The 15,603-nt window shown below is 34.9% G+C and overlaps 1 protein-coding gene across 1 annotated transcript in view; it reads right to left on the reverse strand.

Moving 5' to 3' along the window:
- Positions 363-15,603, reverse strand: part of LOC109358385 (DExH-box ATP-dependent RNA helicase DExH14) — a 30,411-nt gene continuing 15,170 nt past the window's right edge. Inside the window, exons 22-49 of the mRNA XM_019602582.1 lie at positions 14,960-15,172; positions 14,304-14,459; positions 13,964-14,188; positions 13,780-13,881; positions 13,596-13,676; positions 13,411-13,491; positions 11,777-11,980; positions 11,569-11,685; positions 11,336-11,458; positions 10,922-11,011; positions 10,716-10,841; positions 10,541-10,603; positions 9,062-9,150; positions 8,749-8,839; positions 8,336-8,485; positions 8,063-8,254; positions 7,574-7,639; positions 6,685-6,840; positions 6,449-6,592; positions 5,422-5,489; positions 5,156-5,321; positions 4,999-5,061; positions 4,214-4,309; positions 3,945-4,112; positions 2,109-2,279; positions 1,013-1,162; positions 672-806; positions 363-539 (exon numbers count right to left, since the gene is read on the reverse strand). Coding sequence (XP_019458127.1) covers positions 459-539; positions 672-806; positions 1,013-1,162; positions 2,109-2,279; positions 3,945-4,112; positions 4,214-4,309; positions 4,999-5,061; positions 5,156-5,321; positions 5,422-5,489; positions 6,449-6,592; positions 6,685-6,840; positions 7,574-7,639; positions 8,063-8,254; positions 8,336-8,485; positions 8,749-8,839; positions 9,062-9,150; positions 10,541-10,603; positions 10,716-10,841; positions 10,922-11,011; positions 11,336-11,458; positions 11,569-11,685; positions 11,777-11,980; positions 13,411-13,491; positions 13,596-13,676; positions 13,780-13,881; positions 13,964-14,188; positions 14,304-14,459; positions 14,960-15,172 — 3,567 coding nt within the window. The 3' untranslated portion in view covers positions 363-458. The remainder of the gene's footprint in view (positions 540-671; positions 807-1,012; positions 1,163-2,108; positions 2,280-3,944; positions 4,113-4,213; positions 4,310-4,998; positions 5,062-5,155; positions 5,322-5,421; positions 5,490-6,448; positions 6,593-6,684; positions 6,841-7,573; positions 7,640-8,062; positions 8,255-8,335; positions 8,486-8,748; positions 8,840-9,061; positions 9,151-10,540; positions 10,604-10,715; positions 10,842-10,921; positions 11,012-11,335; positions 11,459-11,568; positions 11,686-11,776; positions 11,981-13,410; positions 13,492-13,595; positions 13,677-13,779; positions 13,882-13,963; positions 14,189-14,303; positions 14,460-14,959; positions 15,173-15,603) is intronic.

Genomic DNA, 15,603 nt, shown 5'->3' on the forward strand with positions numbered 1-15,603 from the left:
ATTAACGCATCATGTTTGGAGTCAATATTTGTATTTTTATTTGATCCAAGCAAATTCCATGAACCAAGCATTACTAATTTTCATTCAACGCTACTTACCTTATCAATCAATTTCTCAAAATACTTTAAACATTATAAACAAATGACTCTATTTTCTCTAACAACATTTGTCTCAAATACGAACAAATTTAACTAACTATACAATTTTCAATACCACTTACCATATGCTAAATAATTATAACTCCCTATATACTTCATTAAATTAGTTAAATTTGTTTATAAAAAAGAGTGATGAAATGACTTAAACAGAATCAATAGAGTAACTCCATGCAAGAATTAGATCAAATCCTAAGGACATGGATTTACACATTAACTAGTTTTAAACCCACACATGTATACAAAATTCAGCTGAAAAGAAATATGTAAAATAGTATGTACAACTCAAACCTCTGCTATTAGCTAACGTCCAACAATGTCTTCAATAGAGTGTTCTTGTTCAAATCCAATATAACAATCCGACACTAAAATCAATTTCATACCCTGCAACACAATGCATATTCAATCACACTGTATTTGGGAGAAATTATGTTTTTCATGTACATAATCTATATTAATTATACTACAAATCAATTAAGTAAAACTAGAGTTTGGATTGACAGAAATTATTTTCACCTTAAGATTATTAGCTGGATTTGGAGGCAACGCCATGGAGGTAACCAAATTATCAGAAAAAGAAACTCTTTTCAAACCATACAGCTCAGATGTGGAGGTATTACCAAGAATCAGCCACCATTGTTCGTCTTTTATCTGTAACCGACAAAAATATCAAATACCTTTACAGACAAGGCTCCCACCTAGTAGTGAGGTTTGAGAATATTAAATGTATGCAGCCTCATTTGAACTCGTGACCTCCAAGTCATGAGGCAACAACCTTAAGGTTGCACCGAGGCCCAGAGACGAGAAATCATACGGGACCTGTCACCTAGAATTGTCCATGAATAAAAATATCTGACCTTCGGAAATCGAGGTACAAATGCTCTAGAAGAGTGTCGCCTAGAATTGGTTTTTTGTAATCTGATTTGCAATGTATGGGACCTGTCACCATCATTGTCCCTCCTCTGTAGATTTAATCTCAATTTAACCCTAGGGAAGTGCTGAAGATCCTGGTTAAGAAAAAAATAAAGAAACGAAACAGATATAAACTTAGGCCATATACCACAAAATAAAGTACTCTTATTAAAAGGAACATCTGTAGAACACAACCTACAACATCCAACGCTCAGAAGCATGTCTTCCTATGCACAACGCAACAACACTTAACTACAAATCACTAACAATGCCATGTCTTACCCTCTTTCAGATTTTACTTAGCAATAAAACAAACCATATGGATTTCTTACAGGGCAGATATCAATGGACAAAACTCATCACACAGCATCAAACAAATATAGTTATATAGAGAAACTTGCCATCACATGACATGTTAATTTTATGGAAAACAAATATAATTATAGCAAGTGTATAACGATAAAAAGTCAGCACGTCGCATGTGGCCACCAGTATTATTTAGAATTCAATTAGAGTTTGATGAGTATATCCAAACTCAATCCTGAGAAAAATACACATACGCCAATTTAGCCCCTGAAAATAATATCTTGATTTCTGCACTAAGAATCTTAAATACCAGCAAATTAGTACTTTAAGAACAATTTTTAAGAACATGTTAGTCTTTATCAGGAACTATTTTGACCACCATTTGAGATTCTTAAGGACAAGGCATAGATTTTATTTTACATGGGCAAAATTGTCAGGCCTATTTTCTCAGGCATTGTGATAACAGTAGCTAATTCGACATGGCACAAACATAAATATTAGCAAAACTAACTAATGGCTAACATCTCTATCATGTAAACCCCCTTCGGTTATCAATCTGCAGAAATATGTTTTCATCTATTTTTTTTCAGCCCCCTCCCTCCAAAACAAAGTTTTTTTGTTAGATATATTAAAACCACTCATGTGACATCACCTAATAGATGGAGCTTTTGCGAATGCTGGTCCTCAATAAGATTATTCACATTCTTGGACAAGCAGAAGTTAAGTTATTAGTACCTGAAACAATCTTGGAGCCGGGAAACTTCCAGTCACAGTATGCAATGCTTCTTTGGGAGTATCTAGTAATTCCTGCAGACTAAAAATTCCGCTTCGGCTAAGTGAACTTGTCAGACCAGAGGTCATGCATGGCAGCATCCATAAGGAGGAGTCCTTATCAAACCACAAACCCTAGAAGCACATAACAAGTTTTAAGAAGATTTAATTGTATAGGACATTCTAGATGGGAAAAATAATAAAATAAAGAGAATGGGAACCATGCTGAGTGTGGTATGCCTATTCTCAGGATCAATATAAGCACGATTTAGTAATACAGTGGTGAGCACATATCAAGCTATGTTTTGAACTATATCAAGCTTCACTATTAAAGGAAAGTAAGATTTGGATATACAATGATGAGCGCATATATATAGTAATTTTCCTTTGATTGATAACAATGAAAACCGTGCAAAAGAGTATGCTTCATCTAATAATAATCTTGGTCCCCTCCAAATCAGAACAAAGGAGGAATAAATTAAGCAGAGAATAATATCATTAAACTACAAGAAGAATATTCCATTCCCTTAAACATTTAAAATGAAGAAGAAAAATGTTTCTCAGAATATCTCATAATATCTTTATTTCCTTTGCACCCATGCTCACCCTTATTATGCAAATGGAATTCATTTGCAACAATGAAGTTGCAACGCATATTGCCTCTATTTTAATATTTCACGAGGACCAAACACAGATAGATTAGAGAGACCAGTGTGTTTTGAGACATCACCATAAGCTTTGTCAATTTAAATGATCTATTAACCAATGTTTTCACTAAGTCTTTGAGAGGTCCTTGAATAAGATACACCTTTACTAAGCTTTGTGCATTTGACCTATACGCTCAGGTTGAGAGGGGGTCTAGAAAACTATGCAAATAATGTTTAGATGTTTTGAACAGGCTAACCAAATGAAGTAAATATGTTAGTAAGGCATATTGTGATCTATTAAATAAGGGTGGCCCATTGCAAGTGTCTTCCGCCTAGTGGGGTCTAAGAGGTTAGACATACGCAGCCTTACCTTTGCAAGTGAAAAGACTATTTTCAATATTTGAATCTATGACCTCCAGGTCACAAGGCAAGTAACCTTACCGTTGCGTCGTTGTATTTATTATATTAACTCTATAAACAAGCATCATTGTGTAATCCAGACACACAGGTCCATTATATGCCTCTTCCACCATCTAAGCAAAGTGGCAAGAAAATAATGTAGATTTAAAATTGTACGGTTTGTGGCTCATGTGATAGAAATTGCATGTAAATCACGGAAAAGTACCTATATGCAATAATATTTTAATTTCACATATAATAAAAATGAGTACAAAATGGAACAGAATATAACAGTGTTGAAAAACATGGAATATTCTCCTCTTCCTTGACATTCAAATTAGTTGCTTGTTAAACTCTTCCATTGACTAGGCAAACCTTCATGGAAATAACCTTCTGATCTAATATTGTAAATTCCATGGGCCATGGACTGACTTCATTTTACTTGGGAGTTGGGACAGTAAAAGGATCCATGCACCCAATCCTTTACAAAATCTGAAATTAACACATAATCTAGTACTAATACAGTTCTATGTAAGGCAGTAAGTAGTGGTCATTGCTCAATATGCCAACAATTCCAGATTGAAACTGTATATCTAGTTCATATTATTGCTTTTTTATTACTTTTATTAAAGTTTATAATCAAAATGTCCAACACAGTTTTTTAGCATAAATAATTAGAATCCTACATGCACTTTAGGTAGTTACATGCAAAATTAGTCAAATTCTGAGAAAAAATGAAGAATGGAATGAATACCTGCATGACCATTTGCAGAAGATGCATGCAAGTAATTGAGCTTGAAAGCCAACCACTGTTCGCACATATATCAATCATGGCCTGAAGTATACGTATACTCTGATCTAATACTGATTTCAAGTCTGTAACATAGTCGCTGATCGGTAACTCCAACTGAGAAAAATGAGCCTGTGTCCAAAATATTTACATGATCACTATCAACTAATATAAATAAAACAGTGAAAGAGAAATTTTATTAAGCTAAATTCACGGTTACAGATATGACTGACCTGAAACAGAAGATTTGCTTTGACATGAGGGTCATCCAGACAGTTCTTATCCACCGGATATTTAACTTTCTCAGATAGTGCTTCATTGTATTTTTCCTAAAACACATGGATGATAAACTACCTTACTTTAAGAAACAAATATTATTTTGGAGGAAGGAGAGACCATTTTTGAAAAAAAACATCAAATGCAGCAATAACCAAATTATTAGAGAAAGGGGTCATGTGATGAAAAAAGAGAATTACTTGTACACATATATTCAATCCTTTAAAGTGCAAGGGTTAATTACCAGCAACATGGGATATAATGGTGCATGACATGGGAATGTGAACCCAACATGCCATTTAAAAATAATACAATGCAACAGGGGTAGGCTTGTTCGGGACGCTTCAGTTTATTGTACACATTTTTAAAAAAACTTACATTTATATATGTCAGAATAATTGGACCTAACTACACCCCAAGAGCTAGGTCATAGGTGGAGGGTTTCTCAAGTTAATATAAAAGGTATATCTAAATTATTCCTTATGGTTGTACATTTTGTAGAGAACTGAACCATTCACTATTTTCATTAGTCATTAATGGTTATCAACTTCTAGACTTAACTCTTTATAGTTTGCCCTGCACTTTAGAGGACCCAAATCCTTCAGATCCCACATAAAATTTAATGCATTCGACAACAAGTGAATAAAAAATATAGATAACTAGAAATATATAGCCTGTGCATGGTTTCATACTTGTTATCTTGAAATGTACTAATTTTCAGTGCAAAAGAGTACAACAATACCTCATTATGCCGCACAGGAAGTTCATTAAACTCGGATGCAGCAGATAAGATATGCAAAAACACCTACACAACAAACAAAACCAAGCATAATGATTTTGAATAATTGAAAATATGAAGATATAAAAAAAGATGAGAAAGGGAAAAATATAAATCATACTTCCAGTGATGTATCTGGACCTATGTTTGAACCAAACATTGATACAGTCATGTAGCTGAGGTAATACTGAGATGCTATTGACCCCAGCATCATGGGCTCCACCGAGTCTTCAATCATCTTTACACATCCACTGTCCTCCAAATCCTCAAATGTGCTCTGTACTAGGCTGCCAAAAGAAAGCTATTGTCAAAATATCATCATTGCAAGAGTGAAATCATTCTCTCACAGCACAGGGTTCAGAAATTTTAGGTATTTCATGCCATTACCTGGACAAATACGAACTTATAAATTCAGGCTCAGCATTCTCCAATCCATAGTAAGCAGGATTAACCATCTGCCAAAAAAGAGCTATTAAGCATGTCCATAGGAAACTCTTACAAAAATTGGTGAATCTAAAAATGCATAATAGATTTTCTAGTCAATGTTAAAATTCCTAGTAACAATTTTTGCTGCGAAAATATCAAAAACAGAATAGTTGGTAAAACAATTAAACCTTCAAATGGTTAAAATCAATTAGTGGCCACTCATTACATTAACCAGTTTCACACATCATTATGTCAGTCAATTGAGTGGTTAAAAGTTCTTAAGTTGAAAACTCCAAGCAACTTTCTTGTAATGTTTTATTTTTATAAAAGAATCATATTGTGCCTTTCGGAGAAAAATGAAGAGAACGAAAATGGGAGAAAAGAGAAGAGGTAAAGTGAAAATGAAAAGAACATTTTAGAATTACATACCAACTCATAATGTAACCTTCAAATAAAATCTAACTCCATGTAAGATCTAATTGTCAAGATTTACTCCATGCACCATCTTTAAGTAAAATTATGAGCTTTATACTTACAGGTGTGGTGGTTGTATATCTATACACTAATTTCATGTCAAATTCAACTACTAGGACTGGTTTAATAGCAACTCAAGTTAGCCAGAAGTTAAGAAACTAAAAATATGACTATAATATAAAAACTTATTTTCCTGATGCTATGTCTTCCTTTCGTTTTGCAGTAAGCTTCTTTTTTCACTTAAGTTTTTAGCCATCACTGAACTATAAAACAACTCATGTGCAATGCAAAAATTTTAAGACCGACTAATACATAAAATAGCTTTCATTTTTAGGATGTAGAGTAGTGGCATACATCATATATATCCAAGATTGACATGGAGGCGAATATAGCCTTTAATAAGGAAAAGAAAAACCTCAATGATACTTGCTGTTTTTCAGGAAAACATATGAACACTTACCGCTTTTACTTCTTTTCCATTTTAGTAGTAATGAAGAACAAAAAAAACACTTACCAGTCTACGGAATAAGTAAGTCCATGTAAGATAATGCACTGCATCCTGTTTGTGGGAAATTGTTCCAGAAATAATTTCGGCATTAATGTGGTCATGCAGATGCTCTCTCAAACTACTTTCAACAGGAAATGGCTCATACAAGAACTGCAACATAAAAGAGAAAACAGTACAGTTCTCAGCACATCAGGCTATTTGTGCAACAAATTTTTTACAAAATCACCATTCTCAATTTTGACCTTTTTATAGAAGCTTTTCTTGGGTTCATGAACAAGAATGACTGCTTTCCCGTGTTGATCAAATTGGGGTCGCCCAGCACGACCCATCATCTGCAAGATATCAGTGATTGGAAAATCGACATACCTCTTTGCCTTTCCATCATAGAATTCTGTCCCCTACAAAAGAAACAAAGTACTTTAGTTTTTTGAAGATGATAGATAATACCTAGTGGGATTCAAATCATTGTTCAATTTCCTTTCCCCGACAATTAGATACTGGAAACTCAGGTAAAGAAGTAACAGCTAAGGGGATGTTATTGCCAATTAACAACTATTTAGTTTGGGGCTGGAGGAATTTTTCCTACCTGGTGGTCCACAACTCACTTAAGTAGAAAATCAAAATATAATGAATTTGCTTGTTATTGTTGCAAAGGTATAATAGGTATATTAAAAACACAAAAAGGTATAGGGAGAAACGCAAACTAAAACCGATATATGTTACGGGAATACTGCTGTGGTAAATGGCCATACATGTACCCCGTTGTTAAAAATATTTCAACAATGCTTCCAGCAGCTGCACATTAAATTGAAATGGAATAACATTTGAGTTCCATTAGAATTGTATCAGCCTTTTACTAGGAAGTGGATGAGTTTTTGAATTCAATCTATGCTCCAGGTCACAAGGCAGCAACCTTACTATTGTATTGAGACTCATCCTCTTATAATAGGCAATAAAATAAAAACCAAACAGCACTGACACCCAAACAGACAATTTCAACCTGGCCAAACATGACATCTATCTTACCCAAGAAAAAATTAGCAATCTACTTCTGTTGGTCTGCTGCAGAAAGAAATGACTTTGAACAAAATGTATAAAAACTTTAAAATAAACACATTGCAACTACATCACCTTGATAATCACAAGATGAGCGGGAAGATTTACACCCCAAGCTAATGTGCTGGTACACACCAATACCTGCATTGATATTGTAAAAATAATCACTTAAGAGTGGTATATATAAAACCATGCATGTGCCTTTACCTATCAGCCTAAGCTTTAAGAAGACTGCGTTCATGACACAGTATTAGAATGTCTATGACACAGTATTAGAATGTCTATGACACTTATTTGAATTTCACATTGTCCACACTTCAAACATAAACAGCTCTTGCGTATGGAGGCATGTGAAATATAAACCATTCATGTCCTACACCTTACAACTTAGGCTTATGATAGAGATGGTTCATGACAAGAGGAATACAAAATATATTTTAATTTCTTTTTGTTCAATACAAAAAATAATTATGACATTGTTCGATCCATGTAGCTGGCCCCATCCCTTGGTTGTTGTTTAATACAAAAATAAGTCTCAATTTCAGTTTTTAAGTTAATGTGTACCAGAATCTTGTTGTTTGCAAAAAGTTCCTCAACCAGAGATCTGTCTTTTTCATTCAGGCCTGCATGATGTAACCCAATGCCAAATTGTAAAGTATGCCTCAGGTTTTGATCCGTGACTTGAGACAGAACCATGTCTAGTGATTCTTCTGGAATATTAAGAAATTGCCTTGGATGTTCATCTGAAGCAGCATACTTCATTTGAGGAGAACAAAGATTAATAACAGTAAATCATGATGGAATAAACAATATCGCAACAAGGAGTTGGATCTGCACCTGAATTAGGTCCAGTGCAGTAAGTCTTGTCTGGCGTCGTGATGATACAAATATAAGAACTGGTTTTGCAGGTGAATGTGTGCATATTGCAGCATATGCTGGTTTATTCATACTGTTCATTCTTGGGCAGTAAAACTTTCCAGGATATCCCTATAAAGTATTGACATTGCTGACATATTAGTAAGACATTTTTCAAGAGAATGCTACATTAGGGTTTATTTGGCTGGAGTAAACCGGTAGAGATTAAGATTTAGAATCGACACATGTGGAAACATGTATGCATCTCTCATTTTCATTACTCCATTATCTATTCTTACTACTACCGTTGTTATAATGAAAACAAGTAATACCAAACACCAGACTAAGAAATTGGCATAAAACCACAATCTATGTGAAACATCATATCCACTTGCCTGAATATGAACTTCCAAAGGTACAGGCCTAACACTTGGCTTGAAATTGAAGAGTCCAATCTCCTCAACGCCTAACCAGTCAGCTAGATCACTACATAAAGAGGGAAAAGGGAATTATGAGTTAATTGAACAAACTCCTGCCCTGTACTGTCGCATTCCATCTCTCTCCTTACACAAACATATGTAGGTATAAAAATAAAGAGGTACAAGAAGAGAAGGAAATATAGGACAATAAAAGAATTGGTAGTGATAAGAGTGGATAAGTTTTAACCTTATACTGACATAAGGATGCAAATAAAGAAAGTAAACTTACCCAGCATTAGCTAAAGCTGTGGAAAGGCCTACGAACCGTACTGAACGCTCTGTCTGAGATGATATGTATCTCATCCTAGAAACGATAACCTAGAAATAGAAATTATTGCACACAAAGTTATTACATCCTCCTAAAACACAGCAAAATTGACAAGGCAAAGGAAGGAAGAAAGATTAATGAAGTATAAACTAAGAATCAACTAAGCAAAGAATGCTAATCTCTATGCATATGTAAAAATCACTCTAAAAAAGAAACCATCAGCTGAGCACTGTAAAATTATTATTCTGGCATTCTGCAATCCTTTCCTGTCATATGCACCAAATGACAACATACAATGCACAGTGCAAAAGTTTGACAGTTGACATTCAAGATGTGAATAGCACTACGGAATTAGAAACCTGTCTTGACGTGACAGTTGACCCACGATTTCCATCAGCCCACCTATGATAACAAATTAACTGCGGCATCTATATCTTAGACGTATGGGATATGTTGTCACATAGAAAATGTGCAACTTTCCCCTTTTCTCAAATTCACTTGAAATGGGAAGTGCCATTTTCTGTAAGTTTCATTAGAAGCCCCAATAAGGAGTGAAACAATTAGATGATAGCCCAATAGTGAGTGGTAGACGTAGACCAATAAAAACTACAGGTGAAACCATTAACAAGGATTAGATATAAATGGCACTTCTGAAGACATGGTTTAAACAGAACACAATGACGTTGATTGATTCATATAGCTGACCCCACCGAGTGCAAAATCAATTTGATTTAGGGCCAAAAATCACCAGGGGCAAAGTTTGGATGGTTAAGCAAAGCAATGATGGACTTTGGTTACCTTTTTCATTTAGGACAAGGATCCTAATGTTATTAGTATAAATGCGACTCTTAGTTTGCATTACATCATCACATTATATTTTTCAACAATCAACTCAGTTTATAGACCACAGAGATAAAACCACAGGAAAACAGGACTAGACGAGAAATCTCCAATCCAATGGTCCTCGGAAAAGTTGATATGAGAACCACAACCTACCTTTCAGGAAAGCCAAGACTTAATGGCAGTATAACCTTGCCTTTATACTTTTCTATGAGCTTAAATGAGAAGGTCTGGGTGGTGTAGAGGATACCACTCATTCCAATTTCTGGCTCATGCTATTTCATTGATGGATTTCCCCTTCCTGTTTCTATGTTCAGTTCATATAATGCATCTTGTAAATTCCCTGTGTACTCTGTTGACCCCCATAGGTATCCATAAGTTTAGAATGAAAATTGACAAACCACATAGGGCAGTAGGACTCAACACAGAAAGGATCACCTAAAATAAGTCTCCAACAATATCCTGGTTAATACCTATCTCTATGTTTAGCAAAATAAATCAGTTTAAATGATACACAGTTTACAATCAGCTGCCCAGAAATAAAATAAACAAATGAAGCAAAGATTCAGTAGTATTTCCCTTCAGTTCATAGCCATATACCTCAAGGATAGGCCCACGATCAGCTCCCAATAAGTGAATCTCATCCAATATCACAAGTCCAACCTATTGATCAATGCCAGCAGAATTCAAATATGAATTAGATAGCTTCAGTATTGAAATAATTTCATATATAATACTACAAATACCAACACAAACAATCAAAACAAATATGCACCTTTGTGACGTAGCTACGACTATGCCAATTACGACTGATACCATCCCACTTCTCAGGAGTAGATATAATGATATTTGCTGACAAGAGGGCCATCAAATCTGGAGTATAGTCTCCAGTCATTTCAACCTGACAAAAGCATAATATCATCAATACAAGAACCTGCATTGACCTACTTTAATCTTTCTTATTAAAACATAGATTAATACCATCTTTTTCCCTAGCTGAGAGACAAGACGCTTTTTCCAATCACTCATTCTCTCCCTAACAATAGCCTTTAAAGGTGCTATATATATAACCTGCATGTTCATAAAGAAAAGTAGCTTCATAAGATAATGAAAATAAGATTATCACGATTATTTCTTTTATTCTGTGAGTAATGCCACAGCAAAAATATTGCGAACAATGTAAAGGAAGTTTCACCATTTACCAACATAATTGAATAAATGGATCTACTAAGCATTTTATTCTTTCCCAAACAAAGACTGTGGACTGCTAAGTTCAGACAGCCTGACTATCTTCAAATAAAATGCATAACTCCGTTGTTTTCGTATGTTCCACAATTTTATTTTCTAGAAATCATGCTCTTTCTCAAACTGCATTCACAAATATTAAGTACAAACCTTCATATCAGGCTGAGTGTTGAAAAGACGAAGCATAGCAAGCTCAGCCGATATAGTTTTTCCACTTCCAGTTGGAGCTCCTAATAAAACATTATTGTCCGAGTGATACAAGACATGAAAAGTCTGTCCAAGTCCAGTAAACATGTTACAGAACAGTCGTCATATGTTGTTAACAAACGTAAAACCCACTTTGCATAAGCTAACAACTTTTGTTGTAAAGAAAAGAACCAAACCTGCGTTTGTATGGGATTAAAATGTGAAAATTTATACAACGCTTCATAAGAACTGTGGCCAAGGGAAGATAACGGAAGTGGTTTTAAATCAAGGAGTTCAGTGTGAGCAGTACGAGCCTGGGGAAGGTATAGTCTGAATGTGAGATATATTGAGCCAGTTTTCATACTGTACTAGAAGCAATGGAAGAAATAAGTGGACATGTAATACCTCTGGCAATTGTAAATTATGAAAAGTAATAGTGTAGAATGCTTCTGAATGAAGCCAAGAATCAGATATGGCATGAATGTAATATTGTGGAGGATGTGGTTCAAATATAGGCACAGTAAAGGAAAGTTTGTAAGGTTCCCCCTTCGCCATCCGCTTTGTCAGAGTAAAGAGTTCCGAGTGGTAGATGTGATCATTCTCGGAATCCTGCCCAAAATAGTGGATCATACATCAAATTTGTATTTAGCAACTATTAAGCCACAACTAATTTAAAAATAAATAATGTAAAATGCTGCTTCAAGTAAAGCCCGTATTACATGCTTCCCGAGTGACTAAGTTTAGGGATTAACACACTTGCTACATATTTGAGATTTCATACACCAATTTATAAATTCTTAAGGAAGCTGTACAAAACAAAATCAAACAGCAATTGGAGATTGCTTAGACCTATGGGAAACTCCTAAGGTATTCAAAATAAAGGATTCTGACAATGAAAACATTGGACATACATACCAAAATATAAATACTAACAACAACAACAAACTCTGATCCCTCAACTGGGCAGAATCAGTGACATGGATGAATTAATGCCATTTGGGCCCCATCATAATTTTTTTTCCAGCAAAACCATTTAGAACAAAATAAAATCTAAATACTTAAGCTGGACAAAATGGAACATTTTTTGAACAAGGCATAAACATGTTGCCAATTTCTAAAGCATCCGTCTCAACTAATTTGGGACAAGATAAGGACATTGAATTTAGAGTAAATACTTTCAGTCCCTCATATTTCTCAACCTTATCAGTTTAGTCCCTAAAAAATTGAAAAACCCAAAATAATCCACAAAATTTTCAAATGTGGGTCAAATTAGTCCTTTCTAGCATGTTTTACAACACCTAATAGGGACTAATTTGACCCTAAAAAGGACCAATTTGACCCACATTTGAATTTTTTGGAGACAATTTTGGAATTTTCAATTTTTGAGAGACCAAACTGGTGCCGAAAAACATGAGGGACTGAAATAAGTATCTACTCTTGAATTTATTATGCATAACGCAAATTTAGGCTTCTTTGCCTCAATGATGGTTTATCTTTTTCCCTTTTTTCGTCATGGCAATCCCCTATCTTTCAATTTTCATGTAATTTTCGTCATTTTCTAACCTTAACTAATTTATTCTTTTATGTCAGAACAAAATTGATGAGTAATCTGTGGAATCCTGAGAAAATTGTTAGCTACAATAGAAAGGACGACTCAGTACACAAGGCTCCTAGATGGTGGGTACGGGAAGGGTAAATGTATGGAGCCTTCCTCCAAAGTGGAGAGGTTGTTTGTAGGATTTGAACCTATGATCTGCATGTCACTAGGCAGCAACTATATTGTTGCGCCAATGCTTGCACTAAAAAAAGTTGGGTAAAATAGTCAGCACTCATCAGAAATCACATCACCATATCAAAGGCAAATGCTTTCTACAAGCACAAATGAGTCTCATTTATGTACTTTTGCAAATCAATATGACATTTCTAGCAGATGATCATGTAACTATATAACTGGGTTTATTTAACAAAAATCAAACAATTTGTAAAGTGAGTAATCATATAACAAAAATATTATAAGAGAACAATTATTGATGAATCACCTCAACCAAAATCCACCAACGTTGAGCAGTACCATGAAAACGATCTTTCCAAACGAAAACAGCCGTAATGACCAAATCAACCTGAATATAATGACTGATTATATGAAATTGAAAATCAAGGGTATATTATGCGATGAAATCAATGAGGAGAGTATTCAGGAAAGAGTTCTTCACTGTTGAATTACCTTCAAGACAGTTCTGGTTATTGGACTCACAGTTGCTGCTAGCTGAAGTGATGGAAAATACCCTAGGTATTGCTTGACAAGCTAAAGAGGAAAGGGATATGAATATACTAATTAGAATTTCCCCAACGTCTGAATCCACCCACCACCAAAGGAAATGAGAACCATCCTACTAAAATGTGCATACCTTTCCTCCAGGTGCATAGCGAATTAATGCCCCAATGTCTTTTTCCTCCATCTCGAACAGGTGATCAAGGTCAACCCCGTGATCTTCAAGCTTACGCAATATCTAGACCAGCCAAGAAAGATTATCAAGCACAAGTATGACATAAGGCTACAAAAAATAGTAAAAGAAATAGTTAAGGGCAAACTTCTGCAGAAAGATCCTTGTCAAATTGTCTAAGAGGATGTTGGTGCGGCCAGACTTGGCGATCCACAGCTTTGCAATATTCCAACATGAACAAAGTCATCTCGCACCAGCCTCTTCGCAGACAAATCTCAAATAGAGCCCGCATTATACGAGCCAAGCTTGCACTTATGTATGCAGCATCAGATACCAGAGAAAAAGAATCTATGGAGCCTCGAGATATGTACAACTGCAAACAGCAAGCCATATATTAATTGTTTTTATAAGAAACAAGTCATATATCACTCCTGCAATTATTTTGGTATCCTAACAGGAAAACAAAGCCAACAGCTTAAGAACGTTACCTGAATCAGAATGGAAATCTTTCCATGTTTATTGGAAGGACCACCCTTAATTTGTAAGGGGCATGATCTGCGTGCCAAATTCTCTAGTTCATTCTGCTCTTCTTCTCGAACAACAATATTCTCAAATTCAGAAGAATGTGCAACCATGTTAATCACCTACAGTGAGACAATATAAAAAAAACATGAAAAGACAAAAAAAAGCCATTGATGTGTAGGATTATAAGTCATAACAAAGAACTGAACCAAGCTATAAAAATACTAACCAACAAGCTGTACAAGTATTCAAATTTTACAAAAAAAATATCATTATAGTAATCTAAGTAAGAAATAATCATTGCTATAGTAGACCTTCTTTACCTAAAAATAGAATTTCTAAAAATGAAAATAACATAAGTATAACAAGAGGCCGCCCAAAGTATCATCAAATCCATTAATAACACATAAGAACATGAAAAAAATAAGTAGGGATGCAAAGGCTGCCCAATTTCTTTGCAAATTGAAGATGGCATCTCCTTGAAACACCACGGGAACCATTCAAAGAAGCTTTACATAACCCGGTTCAATGGCAAATTTAAAATCAAATAAAAATCCTTAAAATCGTATATAATAAATAAGAATGAGCAGAAATCATGAACACTAAGATAACAATCAATAACCTCACTATCATTCATGTGTCGCCTTAACATTTCATTGTATGTTTCAACACTAGAGTATTGGATGTAAAAATGGCTGGCAATACGACCAAGCTCGGTACAGTAAAAATTGCCACTTTTCTCATCAAACCGCATCATTTTTGCTTTATCAAGTGCTCGTGCAGCTTCAATTACAAGAGATCTTTGCTTAGAACTTAAAGCAGGATCTGCCATCACCTGAAGCATAGAAGATCAAGAAATCACCTGTGTTACTCTAGACAGCATATAAAAATCATCACGAAATGCTTAAAGGTCGTGCTAATGACTTGAAGCATGTCAGAAAAATAAAATACAAAGTTCTTTCTCTTGGGTACAAGTTCTTGTTTTTCTTAGTAGATTTTAGGCACATAGGCTTGTGAGATAAGACCAGGATAGATATGGTTGGAACACACAGGGATACACAATGTAAGCCATCTGAAATACTGGCAGACAGGTGCATCCCTAAAAGACTATCTAAATAGGAAATATGTAATCAAACTTTATCAATTTATTATATTGTTACAGCTTCTCAAGAAGAGCTTGCTCTCCATGTCACCACTACCATGTTTCACAGAATAGAATTCAAATCCACTTTTTAATGTTCACATTATTTCTAGAGTCGACACGAC

Source organism: Lupinus angustifolius, chromosome LG10 (assembly GCF_001865875.1).
Source record: "Lupinus angustifolius cultivar Tanjil chromosome LG10, LupAngTanjil_v1.0, whole genome shotgun sequence".
Classification (NCBI taxonomy): Eukaryota; Viridiplantae; Streptophyta; class Magnoliopsida; order Fabales; family Fabaceae; genus Lupinus; species Lupinus angustifolius.